The sequence below is a fragment of the Acartia tonsa genome, chromosome 13, assembly GCF_053477335.1.
Source record: "Acartia tonsa isolate MP-2025a chromosome 13, ASM5347733v1, whole genome shotgun sequence".
Lineage (NCBI taxonomy): Eukaryota > Metazoa > Arthropoda > Copepoda > Calanoida > Acartiidae > Acartia > Acartia tonsa.
In genome coordinates, this window is record NC_137272.1 from 30,976,363 (window position 1) to 30,992,337 (window position 15,975).

At 30.2% G+C, this 15,975-nt stretch overlaps 2 protein-coding genes across 2 annotated transcripts in view; one reads left to right on the forward strand and one right to left on the reverse strand.

The window, feature by feature from the left end:
* sli (slit guidance ligand) overlaps positions 1 to 2,478 on the forward strand; it is a 193,050-nt gene extending 190,572 nt beyond the window's left edge. The window contains exon 47 of the mRNA XM_080146074.1: positions 329 to 2,478. Within this exon, the coding sequence (XP_080002200.1) occupies positions 329 to 413 (85 nt within the window). The 3' untranslated portion in view covers positions 414 to 2,478. The remainder of the gene's footprint in view (positions 1 to 328) is intronic.
* Positions 2,479 to 8,252: 5,774 nt separating this feature from the next.
* LOC145335252 (uncharacterized) lies at positions 8,253 to 14,698 on the reverse strand. Its single transcript, XM_080180990.1, has 8 exons — positions 14,674 to 14,698; positions 10,733 to 10,833; positions 10,354 to 10,424; positions 9,954 to 10,091; positions 9,056 to 9,121; positions 8,868 to 8,989; positions 8,556 to 8,618; positions 8,253 to 8,364 (listed from the first exon to the last, which is right to left on the reverse strand). The coding sequence occupies exons 1-8, from the start codon at positions 14,696 to 14,698 to the stop codon at positions 8,306 to 8,308; spliced, it is 645 nt and encodes a 214-aa protein (XP_080037116.1). The 3' UTR covers positions 8,253 to 8,305.
* Positions 14,699 to 15,975: the final 1,277 nt, after the last annotated feature.

Sequence of the window (15,975 nt, forward strand, 5' to 3'; positions counted from 1 at the left end):
GCGCGTGATTTTAAGAGTAGGGGAATGCATTGGCCTATAAACACAATTATTTGCCATGCACAGTAGGAACTTATTGATAAAGGTTGTTGCTCTCTAAGAGTTGGTTGTCAGTTGGGTGTTACTAAGCCTAACAGTCCACTAACGGAAAATTAAGTTTGTTAGTCCGTCAGTTAGTCTGTAACTGTAATGTGTGCAAAAATACAAAAATTTCCATATACTATCCAGTAGGCGATTTAGTGATTTTCAAAATATTTCTTCGTTTTATGTTATCAGAACATGTTTTTGAGCTTCGCTACTCGTATTCTCATACTTGTTTTTTTCTTTTCAGGTTCGTATGTCCAAGTGGAAAGCAGTACAAAAAAGACGTTCAAAACGTGCGGCGATGCGGCACTAAACGTGACGTCTACGGCTAAAAATAAATGGCCGGAAACCGACAGAAAAATCTCCGGTAAATGAAAAATACAGTTACTATGTAAAGCAAATAAATAAATAAATACACTTATATTACTATACATTAAAAGTCAGAAATATATGATAATTAAAGAAATTATAAAAAAGAGAGAAATAAGAATTGTAAATTTTTTGTATTTATTTTAAATTGGTTTTATAAATATAGGGTGCTGATTATAAAACAGCATTTAAATACAAAACTAAAAAGGGGGTCGTTTTTTTGCGTATTTTCCGAAAATGGGTGTGTTACTTGGTCACATGCGCTTCTTAGGTCAAACTGTTCTTGATTTGAAAAAGATCATATGACATATATATACATTTGGTCATAATTAGGAAAAGTTTGACTTAAAAAGCGCATTTGACTAAACAGTAACACACAATTTTATGGAAAATACACAAAAAAAAATCCTCTTTTATTAGGCACACCGTGCTTGATAAGAATTAATCTGGGAGTTAATGTTATTTTTACTGTACATTAAAAACAAAAGTTATATATAAAACCAATTTAGAATAATGTTTTTGGTGCATAATTGTAAAGTTTTGATTTCTAAATATAAAATTATTATAACAACAGTCAGTTATTTTATTTAATGCAGTGACTCTAAAATTATTTACAAAAAAAATTTAAAAACAAAAACGCAGGGCCATTCAATTTTAAATTTTTTAACTTTTTTTCAAAAAAAAACTATTAGTTTCAACTCTAAAAAAATAATGGTATGAAGTTCTGAAATTTTTCTTTGTCAATATTGAAATAATCCATATGTATTAATAAATTTCATGGTTTCAATATTTTATTTGTAATTTTATAAATTATATAATTTTATTTTTTTAAAATCAACTACGTTTCTTAACTTTGAAAATAAAAATATTGAAACTATAACTGAATATATATATACAGTTATAATATATACACTTAAAATTTAATTTAAAGTGCCATAGTTGTATAAAAACTGTAATTTAAATCATAAATATTAAAATATAGGTCAAAGTTTAAGGGAAAGTTTGAAAAATTTCATTAATTTTATTTTATTTTATCTTTTGGAATCAATACTATGAGTGTCTCAAAATATTTGATAAATTTAAAAAAAAAATATGCAAAAATTTTCGAATACTTTTGGGCCCCCCTGTGTATTGTTGGTACCTGAGCACACACACACACCCCTTGTTTACCCCCCAACGAAGACTAATAGAAGCAGCTTATAGTGCCTAATATTAAAGGACGTCATACAATATAAATGACCACGGATATGAGGTGAAGGACCAAGAGTCTAGCCTTGAGTTGACAAGTTGACTGTCCAATCCAGGTGCAACTCACCCAAATCATCATCATAAAAATTACCAATGATAGGCCAGTATACATTTTACCATTGGTAGATTCAGATGTTCTCTTTGGTCATTTGTATTACGTCATTTTTTATCAGGCACTATAAGCTGCTTCAGACTAATATGCTATTGTAAAAATGCCATACAAAACTGTAAAAGTAGTCAGGGAATAAAACCCATGACCATGACAAAAATTAGCTTTTTGCTAGTCTTTTCAGTAAGCTAAATGTTTTTTTTTATATAATTATATATAATCATAATTTTAATTTAGAAATTAAGGGAGAACAAAGTCCAATCATTTTTTAATATTTCTTGATGTTTTTATATTAATTAAAAATCATTTTTATTAAATTTTAAAACAAGATCTTCCATTTTCAAATGGACCAACTGTCTATTATTAAAAAAGGCTTAAAAGATCACAGCGTATTTTTTTCTGCCTTCTTAATTTGCACAGGGCTCGTCAGCTGCTCAAAAGCCGCTAATTTAAACATATTTGTGGTTTTAAAAAGACAGATTGCTAAAAAAACATCAACTAAGTTGTTTTTAATGTTCAATTTTAATGATTATCTGGATGGCTTATGGATGGTTGCTGAGCCCTGTTTTTAACTAATTAAGTCTCATGTATTAATTGTACATGTAAAAATTAAGAATTTCATAATATTAATTATATATATGTATGTCATCAATAAATAACTTATTTGTGTATTCAAAATTGTTCTTTTTTTAGTGGCTAAGCTACTTTTTGTTAGTTTGTTCAAGTTGTTGGTTTGAAAAAATTTATATTATTCACATCTAAAGGTACTTTGTCAGTACGTCCGTCCGGCATTCCATAACTCTGTGGTGGAAATATGATTTTATTGGGTGCTATTTAAGATAATTGCTAATGTTTTATGAAAAATACCTTTATTATATTACTTATGTAGGTTTCGTGAATTTTCTTTTTATTAGAGCCCAATTAGTTTTTTCAATAAAGGTACTAAGAAAGAGAGGGAATGTCTGATTGAGCCAATAGGAGAATCGCATCGGTACATACATTTAATTTCATTGGTTGAAATTTTGTACACATCATGTTACGAATGCATTTTTTTTTTCATTTTATACTTAGATAAAAGTCAGCTGTAAACAGTATATTTCGTAGTAGAAAGCTTTGCGAAATCAGAATTAATTGCCCAAAAATTTCGTTTACATTTGAAAGCTTCGAAACGAGGTGGATTCTTAAAAAAAAGTTAGGCTGGCTACTCGCTGGTGAGGCAAAATTATTTTTGTGAAAAATCCTCTAAAATCGAATAAAAAAATTTACAAAAATTAAATAAAATCTTAAAAGGGTTATTAACATATGATTTTGTTTAATTTTTTATAGATTTTTAATGTGCTTTTGGATGATTTTTCACAAAAATAATTTTGCCTCACTATCGAGTAGCGAGTCTATAATTTCTTAAGAATCCACATCAGCTTGAGTCGAAAGTAAACAATACTTTTGTCTGCTAGAAATGTTCCTTCTTAGATTTGACGAAAAAAGGGTTCAGAATATGCTTTTGTCAAGATTTGGACCAAGCCAAAAAAGGAAAATGAATGCCTCCTTAAAAGTATTTCTGGATCATGGAAAGAAGAAGTAGTGGGTTTCGTCGTATTTTCACAGCAGCTTTGGTTAGGTTATTTTAGGTTAGATGAAGTAATTGTTAACGGTTTTACCGAAAGGTTAGGAAATTGGTCCCACAGGGACTATGTAAATAGGAGAAAAGCTACTGTAAAAATATGACAAAACCACTACTTAGTTTTCTCTCCATGATCTTCTTTTCTCTATTACCATCTAGAAGTTTTGTTTGGTTTCCCTTAACGAGCTAAGATCCTCCCTTCCCCCTTTTTCAAAATTAAAGGGGGGGAGGTTCGGTTTCGTTCTTTCTTTTGGTGAGATTATGCTAGGTTATAATAGGTACCAGCGGGGTTAGGTTCGCCATAATTTTAAAAAGTAAGGAAAAGAGTATGGGGAGTTTATGTGCTAAATTGGCACTTTGAAGGAAATCCCCTTTTATTCTTTTAATGTTGGTATAAAAGTGTGATTACTGAGATGAGTTTCGCCCGCAGCAACTCATAAAACATTTCTCTCTGTCGTCCTGAAGGCGATTTCATCCAGGGATATTTAGGCATAAATTAGTGCACCCACCCAATTATGATGTAACAATTAACCATGTTTTAGAAAAGATAATTGGTGTAAAAGTTTGGTCACTGCAGGTTAGGGAGAAAACATTCAAGATTTTTAGAAAAGTATCTAAAGTTTTTAAGCCAACTAATTGGAGATCTAATTTTAAAACCTTGGGTACTAGTATGATTGACAGTCAAAAGTCCCCTTCCTACGTGGATTTAAATATTAGTATTATCCCACCTGTTAGAATGGGTACCCTACTCTTTCTGAATAGTTTTTCCGATTTAGAAAATAAAAGATTACCCCTCCTCTTGATTTATATCTAAGGTTGAAAAGTTTGGACTGTGCTAGCTTAAAACCAATTAATAAAAAATTAAAAAGTACCCCATGTCACACAAAAAGAGGGACAAATTAAACTAATTGGATTTTTCAAAAAGGATTTTCACAATGTTTTTTAGTCTATACTAGGTTAGCTCTGCGCGAATATTTGGGAATGATTTCAAACCTTGAAGATTCCTGTAATAATTATTATCAAGTTTCCTTGTTCTATGTCTGTTATATCAACAGGTAATTGAGGTAATTTATTAGTTATAAACCAATTTTTTTTTCTCAGGGTAAAGGTTAAATTGACAGGTTAAGCAAATACCATGATCCTTTGCTAAAAAAAGCATAGAGAGATAGCAAGACATCATGTTGCTTTTAGGTAGGGATAATGTTTAATGATGGCAAATTAAAATACTTAGCTTATAACTTGTGACCAGGGATAAGGGATAGGAAACCTGGCCATAAATTAGGTCTCGGCCTGGTTTTGAAAGGGATCATGCAACTTTTACTATTTGCCTAATTTAATGACCTTACTGGCGGACGGCTCATATTGGCTACCGCTCTAAACCAATAGTGTTCTGTGATTTGGGCTTGTTTTGTATCAACCAATCACCAATTGGCGGAAATTTTAGAAGCAGACAATTCTAGAAAAAATAATGATTTGTCTGCTACGAAAAAATAAATATAAATGGTGTTAGATCACATTAGTTTAATTATTAAATCTGCTTAGTGTTAAACATTGAAAAAGGGCCATATAGAAAAAACAAAAATAACGGGATTATTTTTTTGGAAAGAAGGTAGCTACGAATTTTCATTTGGTAGTTTATAAATTAGATGTTGTATTTTGAATTTTAAAAATTTAATACGGAATTGATACAACACCTTAACCCTAATTTTTGTACAATACAACACAGTACAGATCTATCATTACATAATAGTATCCAAAGAACTTGATAGAATGTTACCCAAGTGCATATTTATTTATTTATTTTGAATTTTAATTAGCAATGAAATTTTCAAATAAAATTTTTACTCATTAATAAAAATGCAAATAATACAAACTAAAATCTGTCTGAGGGAAACCCAACGATAGCTTTCTGACAGTTCAAATTACCAAAGTAAAAGATAAAACAATTTTAGGAGAGAAAAAACTTCATTTTAACAAAAGCCATTAATATATAGGTTTATAAAAAGTTATGTTTTTTACTTTAAACTAGCTACCTGAATTTGATTCTATACTTTATCTACACACACACACACAGCTTTTTCATTAGCGTTCAGGACGAACCACTGCGCCATCCCAAAACTGGTTTATTAGGCCTAGGCTTGAAATAGGCCTGAAATAATATTTTCCTACGTTTCCCATCCCTTATCCCTGCTTGTGAAATTGTTCTATATAATAAATTGAAAATGATTGCTAAAATCGAAATATATCTTCACGTCTTAGAATAGTGTATTTTTTTTTTAAATAGGTTGAAAAACATACTAACTTTAAAATACTTAGCTTATTCAAATAAACACCACATTGGTGTATGGATATTAAGATATATAAGTTTTCCGGAATTTTAAAGTTAGGGGGAGATTTGAAATCTGCATCAAATTTTGAGGATTTTTTATAAAATTCGTTTTTTCTATAATTCTTTATCTAAAAGCGGAAATGCAATTTAAATTAAATAATTTTGGCATCTGTGATTGGTGGATTTAAAAAATCTGCGCTCTGATTAAATGGCGTACATCATTCAACCAATTAGAGCGAATGTAGTTTAAAATCCACCTATCCTATTGGTCAAAATTAATTAACTTAAAAAGCATTTCCGCTTTTAGATAAAGAATGATAGAAAAAACGAATTTTATAAAAAAAATCCTTAAAATTTGATGCAGATTTCAAATCTCCCCCTAACATTAAAATTCCGGAAAACTTATATATCTTAATGGATATAGAACGTAGGTTTTCTTGTATGACCTTTTCTTGTCAGTAAAGATTTGAACATTTCATTAAATCCCAGAATCATTGTTTGAAAAACGATCTTAAAAAACTAACATATTTCTTGTGTTTTCTCGTATTGCGCCCATTTTTGATACAATTATGCTTAATTACTAAACATTTAGTAATCCTTTGGCACTTCTTATATACTCTTTACTAGCGGCTTCGCCCCTAGCCTCTAGAGACTTTGCCCCAAGAGGTTTGATCAACCTAATTTTTCGTATTTTAGATTAAAAAAGAAAAAGTAAAATTTTTTAGGGGGATTTTTTTTTGGGGGGGAAGGGGGGGTAGTCAACCTCCCTTTTTTAATTCAAGTTTTAAAAATAATTTTTTTTGGGGGGGGGGTGGATTTTTCATCTTTTGGGGAGTTTGGGGGTGTCCCACTACCCAAGAAAATAGCTTAAACCATCACAGGACCAGTAGGTATAAGAGCCAAATAGGTTCAGTGGTTACTGAGATCTTAAGCATTATACGGACAGACGGACAGACAGACATCGTTCTACTTTGTATTATAGATCGTAGCAAGGCTTCCCTATATTTACAAATGTCCATCTATATGACCATCCAAAATTTTTTGTGTGGGAAATATGATTTTATCGGCTCCTATTCAAGATATAATGCAGAATTATTTTTGATGATTCCAAAATACTAATGAGTATCCAGTAAATAGTTTACTTGGTCCGTTGGTCTGTTGTTCATGATCAAAAAAGATATGTTTTTTATCTAAAATTCAGAAATGGGTTAAAAGAGGGGTGAAAATTAAATTCTATATTACCCTTTCAGAGGGACTTAAATCATATAATATATAATTCTGCTTTTACATTTATAAAACTTGTTTGAACCTCCTAGTGTAGTAATTTAAAAAGAATCGTGAATAAAGAACATATTTATTAATACAAGCTTTTATATCTATTATTTATTAGATTGTACGACCATTACAAATAAACTTTAACACAAACTAAAACCTAAAAGAAACATGAAAATGTTAATAATTAGCACAATATATACAGGGTGCGCCACATAAATCCGGACTTTTTTTTAAACGGCCATAGCGCCAAAACTACTTGACCAATCAGGACGTTTGACCCCACTATAAAAAGCTTAGGTAATGACCTTTTTGCCCATGAAAATCTTTGGACGAAGGAGGACGTGTACGCCGAGCTGGCCGCGCATATGTTCAACAAGGCAGATTCAAAATGCGCGCGAAGTTTACTGTGGATTCTCGACTTGGGCCTACTAAATCTGACCTCAGTCCATCTGTAGGCGAGATGGACTTATAAAACTTACTGGAGACACTATCAGACACCTAGTGAAAACACTAGAAAAGACTAGAGCTCTCTATCCCAGCTGACTTGGCTTTGGTACTCCGACAAAGTTAATCGTGGTAGATTTTAAGATGTCAAAAACGTCAAAAATCTTGAAAATTTCTCAGTTCTTGACTTCAGGGGCCCATATAGAATCTTGAAACTCGGTTTAGACTATGTGTTGCGCTGATAACCCTATCTTAATCTTCTTGCCACTTTAAAAAAGGTATAAAACGTTGTTCTAGCTCAACAGTGGCCAAAATGAGAGCCGTGTCAAAGGGTAGCTTGAAAGATGGGTTAATTTGGATCCTGCAGTTACTCACGTCCTTAAGGAGATATGGCCTCCCAGCAGCCCCGATCTTAATCCAATGGACTTTTGGGCCTCGAGCGCAATTAAATCATGAACCAATAGACGCGCCCATACCAAAAAGACCTCTCTCATTGCTCCTCTTACGGAGAACTTCGCCTGCTTGGACAGGGACATGGTGACCAGGGTCGGCGGGCGGTTCAGGTGGCGAGTAGAGGCGGTGATTGAGGCTTGCGGCGATTTTATTGAATAATCTAATAGTCATATACCTAGTTTGCTTACCAATTTTTAAAATTCAATAAAATCTTTAAAATTGACGATTTTATGTTTATCTGTTTAAAAATAAGAAAAAGTACGGATTTATGTGGCGCACCCTGTATAAGAATCAAAAAGATATTCATTTAAATTTTATTTGTAATTGATTTTATTTTAATACTTTACAGTTAGATTTTACCTAAATCCTATGCTACCTAAGAAAAGCTTCTTCTTGGATCAGAAATAGTAATGGAATTGCCAAATTCATCAAATCCTAAAATTATGTAATTAATTGGTTTCTTCACTTAAACATAAAAGTGCAAGTAAAAAATCAAAATTGAGCCGAGAGAAAGGAACTATTTTTATCTATTGTGATATAAAAATGATTATTAAAAGTTTTTTAAAATTATTTTATAATTAATGAACAAAATATAATTTTTATTTTTAGGAATAGATAAAGTTTACCAAGAAATCCTGGAACAAGAGAAGTTGCCACAATTTCTATAGCATTAGTAATTAAAACTACAGCTGAAATAAATATCAATAAATCCAATTTACAAAAATACAAAGATTTATAATATTCTATTCAATTAGTCTTTTTGCTATCCTTATATTCTGTTCTTAAATGTTTTTTGTTAATTTTGCATTAGGTCTATGCCCTGGTAATATTGCTCCCAGAAAAAAATTACCTTTGCAGGTTTATACTATTTCTTTGGGAAGGGGGACGCCATCCTTAAGATAGTGCTGATGTATATTGTTTTTAAAAAGTATAAATACCTAAACTAAATAGAAATAAATCAATGATAGTGGGAGATTGAATTGGTTGATAAGTTGATGCTACTGATACTTCAGTTGTGGATGTTATAGTTGTGGATGATGTACTTGTTGAAGGTGTATTTCTGAAAAAGTAAACAATATTAAATTTTGTCTAATATTTTTTTTATAAAACCATTACATAAAGTTACCTGTAGTAAATAACAGTATCTCCTAATGGTTGTATTGGAGGTTCGGTACCTTGAAGGTTCAATGATCTGAAAAAATCAACTAAAATAATTTACAGGTTGTAATTCACACTGATATAGTGTTTAATACAGCTAAGAGTTTTTGCAGCCAAGATTTTTTTCTTCACATTTTTTAAACCTTTTAAAGACCATTAAAATTGAAAGTTTCTCTAAAGGGAGCTCTAATAATCTTTTGTTTCAAATATATCTATTTTTCTTTAATACAAAGTAGAATGACGTCTGTCCATCCGTCAGTCTGAGCCTTAAGATCTTAGTAACCACTGATCCGAATGGACTCTACTCTTCAGGGAATAAAGATATTGGTCCTGCAGTAGTTTTAAACTACTTTTTTTATATATTTTTTTCTATATTTAAATATTTTAGTTTCTTTCCATCTTTCTATTTATTTTCTAATTTAAAAAGATTGAAAACCTTACTTCCCCTGGAGGCAAAGAAATTATCAAAAAGGAAAAATTTTAAAAATTCAACAATTTAAGAAATTAAAAGTTTTTTTTAAAGTGCAAAGCAATATTAAATATTATAAAAATATTTAAAAATAATTGTTTAAAAAAAGTCTCCATTGAATCTGTGGGGTAAGCCCCTAAAGGCTTGGGTTAAAGCCACTAGTTGCTTATATAAAACATTAAAATATGTAAGATAATTAATTTTAATATAATTATTAAACAGTCACTGTTAAAAAACAGACTAAAAACAAGAAAATGTATGGTAACCTTGAGCTAGAACTTGCAATTAAAATATTTCTGTACTGAACTGAAATTTAAGATTCTGATGTTAGTCCTATCATTACCACACTGTTTATAGTTGTACTTCTATCTATTTTGAAAAAAAACATAATACTAACCTTAAATTATTAAGCTGATTTTCAGATATGGATAAGGTATTCTCGAATGTAATAAAGGTAATATTATAGCAACTGTCAGTATAATAGTAATAATTCCCATAATAACTTTCCTTTGGTACCAATGTGCTCATGGTAATTCTAAAAAGATTTATCATATTTTATTTTATTATCATAATAAACTGGTTATTTTTAAATATTGATATGAGATCACAGCTAGCTTAAGCCAGGTACAGGTAAACCTGTACCTGGCCTATATTAGCTGTGAGATAGGAATAACTTACTAAAAAAAGACAAGTTGAAAGAGTCTTATGAAGAGAAACTATTACAAACAAGAAAATAATTTATTTTTAGTTGCAGTATAATTTCTATCTTAAAATTTCTATAACATATTAATACTCACTGTGCTTCAGTATCTCCATTTACAAGATGTTCTATAAAGGGTTGAATATTTGAATTTTCTACTGGGCTCTCCTTAATATTACATATTTTTCATTTTCTTTAATTCTAAAAACTTTTTTAATTTTAAATGATGCAAAATGAAATGTAAAAAAATACAAAACCGATTTTGTACTTTTTTAGTATTAAAGCTACTCTATAATTCACTTTGGCTGTCAGTCTGTAACGCTAAGGGAGAAACGTGATTTTCTTGGCTCCTATTTAAGTTAGACAGCAGAAATTTTTAATGAAGATTCCTATGACATATGCTCATCTAATCTATACATTGTTTTGTCCATCTGAAGGGTCTGTGGACAAGTGCGAAGCATGAGTTTGGTCCCTGCCTTGGACGAGATGGTGAAGCCGCCCAAGTTCCTGAGGCCTGCTATATTCTGATTCTGATTCTTTGTCCATCTGGCTGTTATTTGGAGTGCTAGATCAATTTCTAGATTTTCAAGTTTTCTTGATTTTCTAAACTCCTTTTCAAGATAGGGGCTGAAATTTTCAGGGTAAATTAATTCTAGAATTTATATATTTTTACCAAGTTTTATCAAGATTTGTTTATTAATTGAGGTGCTAGATCGATTTCTAGATTTACAGTTTTTTGTTAATTTCTCAATTCCTATCCAGGATTGACGGCTGAAATTGTCAGGGGTTGAATATTCTCATATTCTATACAGTTCCATCAAGTTTCATTAAGAATTGTCCATTCATTGCGGTGCTAGATTTTTGTGATTTTAAAGGTTTCGTGATTTTATTAAGTTCAATGTTTCTTTAGTTTCTATAGTAATTTTTATCACATTTAATGTGAGAATGTTGTGATTATCATATTCAAAATAAATGCTGTAAAAAGCTTTAAAATATTTAAACACTAGTCTCTCATTGGACATAAAATGACGTCCAATAAGAAAAAGGAATAAAAATATTGGAAAGAAAATTATTTTATTTCAAAATTAATTCTTGGCATTTTGGAATAAAAAATATAGGGGAAAGAAAATTATTTATTTCAAATTTATTTCTGGTCTTGAAATAATATTCATTATTTTATTTTAATTCGAGTGTCAACCAATAAGAAATAGGCATGCTGTTTTAAAAGTTTGGAATAAAAATTATTATTTTTTGTCAATTCCTTTTTTTCAGAGTATAAAATGAGAATAAATTTTCCAACATCGTTATTGATTTCTAATTTAACATTTCATACAGTGGGTAATATTTATTTCAACATTTTTTGTCATTCAAAATCAAGTGTCACAAAAATAATAATATTTAACATAAAAAAGAAATTTTTAAAATAATTTTGTTTTCTTTATTTGTTGAAGATTTAAGCCCAAGCTTTTTCTGAGGGGGGAGACCCCCCTCAACCCCCCCTCTCCTGAGGGGGGAAACCCCCCTCGACCCCCCCCCTGACGCTCTCTTCTTTAAATCTTTCATTATTTCTGTAATTTATTCTAACTATCTTATAAATTTCAAAACATGAGATAAAAAAGAAATAATTTGCTGTACATTATTAAAAAATTTAAAAGTTGTATAAAAAATTCCAACATGATTTTTAATTTTAAATACAAGAATATTTTTTCCTATATGATATGTTAAATTTAAATACAGGAATAATTTTGTACTGTGGAATTGAAGAAATAAATGCTGTACATTAGAGTGGCTTGATTTTCAATGGTTTTCTAATTTTAAATGTGCTACATACACTTTCTGTCTGAACATCATATAAGAGACCAAAAAATGAAAAGAAAATATTTTTAATAATGGGGAGGCTCGCTGATGCATGTAAACTTTTAGAAAGACACTTGTGGGGAGAATTTTTTTTTTTTTTTTTTGGGGGGGGGGGCAATTATTTTTCTTTCAAAGTATAGCTTTATGCACCTTCCCAATTTTGTCTTGAAGAGTAGAATAAGAATAAAAAATCTGTTTTTAAAACTATTGATCCTAGCAAGAAAAATCCATAAATAAATTTAAAAACCAAGAGATTTTACATTTAATTTAAGATTTTTCATGCTTGGATGAATATTTTTTAAAACCAATTTGATATTCTTATATTAATCAACAAGACAAATTCAAAAAGATGCATAAAGCAATACTTTGAAAGAAAAAAAGTTGCACCTCCAGAATAAACTTCTAAAATTTTTAATGCATGGAAACACCTTCCCCCCATTTCCCCTCAAGGACAAAATCAATTTTTTATATTTAGGTTTCTTATATGACGTTTAAACTGTAGATGTTGATTACAAATTCAATGTCCAAAATTGATCCACTCTACTGTACATTGTTATAATTTAATATTTGATTTGGGTATAAACATTAGACATAGATGGTCAATCTGACCCCATTTTTTTCTTAAAAAGAAACCTTTGTTCACTTTTTGTTGTATATGAAATACAGCCCTATAGGCAACATTATTTGCAACTAAATTTTGCAATGATATAATTTTTAGAAAGATAACTTTATTATAAGAAATTAAATTATATTTAACTAACTTATTATATGTTGTGTCATACGCTTCACATTATACGATGGAAGAAATATTTTCTTCAAATATTTCACCCAAGGAAAGCTTTAACCTAAGATATTCAACAATTTATAGCTGATACATAATGTAAACAAATTTCCCTTGTGCTGTCTCTAGGTTATCTCTATTGTATAAATGAATGTACAAAAGAGGAGGAGAGAGAGAAGGAAATAGACAGAAAAGTGAGGGAGGGGGGAGGGGGGAAGAAATATAGAGAAAAATAGACAGAGATATTTATTGTTCACCCTTAGATGATGTAAATTTTTTGATAGACTTTTTTGAATTTAAGAAAAAGATAGAGAATGAGACAAAACCAAGTATCATATTTTATTAATATTGCTTATACAAGAAAGGTCATTCAAAATTATTTCACCAATATTAAGGTCAAGTGACAAAAATTTAAATTTCCACCTACTTCGCCCCCAGAGGGGGCAATAGTAGAAGGAAAATTCAAATTTTGATCACATGACCAAAATTGTTGAAATAATTTTAATATCCTTTCTAGCATTCACAATATTACGAAAATATGATAAATAACTATTCCCGATATCCATTTATAATTTTTGAGCTTTGCTACTTATGGATGTTCTCATCCATGTTGATACATATATATATATATATATATATTTGGATCGGATTATATTTTTAACTACCTCAAATAAAAAAGAGAGAACAACATCAATGTTTGTACTTTTCTCAATTAAAAAAATTTGAAATTCTGCATCATATTTCCTTCCATCTATGTTATGCCATGAACCATCACTGCTTTCCTCACCCCAGACTAAACGTATTGCATAAATTGTGTACCTAAATGGGTGAGTCATGAAACCAAAAAATTAAAAATTTAATATAAAAATTTTAGCCTTTGCTCTAATAAGACACTTGATAATAGAAGCAGGCAGTACCCCCCCCCCCCCCGCCCCTCACAAAAAGTTTATTCAAAAAGACGAAAATATACTTATCCTTTTTAATTGAATGATATGCCCAATCAACAATCAATTCTACTAAAAATCATGAAACCTTAAAAAGTATGTGGGGGTATATTTTGTTTCTTCATGTTACTGATGAGGGGTGGGAAAGAAGAGGAGGAAAAGGGGAAGGGGGTTGTAGGGAAATTTCCTTCAGAATTGTTTGTCAGAATATCATTCCCTTTTCCCTAAATATGTCAAAGACACCACAATTTTTAAGGTAAGTAATTTTCTGAATTTTTGGAAACTAAAAAGTTGAAACTGAACCCTCATTGCTCAATATCACACAGCTTCAGAAAGGAGACTAAGTTTTAAATAGCTGAACTTAATCATCTGCATTTTTTAAATGTTTTGAAAATGGTGATACAATAAAACTTAAATGCATCATACATTATTGAATTAAAAGACAGAAAGACTTACATAGCTGTTGCTAATACTCCGCCAGTTACAGTAATGGGTTGGGATATGTCAAATAAAAAAGCTACTCCATTAAATTCTCCAGGTGCAGGCAGCTCATATCCTATGAAAAGAAATATACAATGCACTATAGGATAAAAGACAAACATATGTTTGTTAAAATTTTGTGTTTACAAATTACCCAATGTATAATTTTTTAAAATTAACATTTAAAGTTTTCATATTTCTTTAAATATTGCATCACAAAAAAAATACACTAGAAAATCTCATAGTCTATGGTGAACCATTAATCAAGTTATGGACGGCCTTTGAAACTATAATTTATATACCCGAAATACATGAAACTAATTACAATTAATAAATGACATCTAAATGTGCTTACCTTCAAAAGCGAAATCATCTTGCATTGTGTTAATTCTAAGACTTGAAATCAAATCTATAGGAAACCCTGCGTTGCATTCTAAACAATATCTAATCAAATATTAGTAAAATTACATATACATATGTTGAATACTTCCAAAATATAATTCTCATCTTATAATAATTTTTTAACAAAATTAAAGTAGTACATACAAAACAACTTTCTGGTGCAGTGTATACAACAAAATAATAAACTTGCTAACTTACTTAGATTTTGTGGTTGATAACCAAGAAAATTCTGTCCAATTGTTTGGCTAAGGTAAACTGAATGAAAAACAGGTATTTAAGATAAACAGAATATTATTAAGTGATGTATCAAGATAACTAACCTACAATAAGATGAGGAGTGTATCTCATTCTGTATCTTTTGAGAAACTAACATTAAAATTTCAAGACATACATATAAGAAATCTACTTTAATACCCTATTATTATAATAAAAACACACAAGGTGTTCAGTTTTTCAGCACAAATTTTTCAAAAGAAAATCAAAAATAACAATCACAAGCAATAAAGCAGAAAATTTTCACAGTTCTTCGTTTCCACTCATTTCAGTTGCTATTATCATATTTATTGATGTGCTAAACAGCTAGACAGTTGCTATAATTTTGGATAATTATACACTTTCATATAACTTAAAGATTGACTTTCGTAAGGTTACAAAAACACTTGCCTAATAATTTTTGGCCTTATTTAGTTGAAGGTAGATGCAAGTTATTGCATGGGATCGCCAGCCTCAGATATAGTTCATGACAGGAGCTTTTTCTATATCTAGCAGCTTATTCATCAGCTGTCAAAACAATAAAAAGACGCAGCTGCAAGCAAGCTACTAAATATTTACATGCTACTTTAATCCATTTATAAAAATAACAAGATAAGCCACTAAAATGGTAAGGTTCTTCATATCTATTTGGAGGAAGGGTATATCCCCCATTCCTATGATAAATCTCCTAGATTAAAATTGCTGCCCCCACCCTCCCTTAATTCAAAATTCCAAAGAGGTCTCTAGTAGCCGCTCTTACTATTGCATAAAGTAGTAAGGTTTTTATGTTTGCTCGTTAAGATCACTGTACATATTTTAGGGATTTAAGGGGTGGTTTTACAAAAATATAAATTAGAGTCCACCAATCCGCTATGAATCACATATCAATGAACAAGCTGCTTATATTTAGACATTCTAATACAAACATTTTGCAGAGGAAAATCCTTGCCAATTATCACAGTAGATGTTAGGTCATTATGAAAGATGAAAAACAATTTTGGCG

Excerpts from the sequence above, each read along its gene's own strand:
- LOC145335252 (XM_080180990.1), bottom strand. The coding sequence starts at position 14,698 with ATGCAAGATGATTTCGCTTTTGAAG. Across the intron at positions 10,425-10,732 it reads GCTTCACCATCTCGTCCAAG|GAGAGCCCAGTAGAAAATTC; the intron begins GCAGGGACCAAA and ends TGTAATATTAAG. Across the intron at positions 8,990-9,055 it reads GATACTGTTATTTACTACAG|AAATACACCTTCAACAAGTA; the intron begins GTAACTTTATGT and ends TTACTTTTTCAG.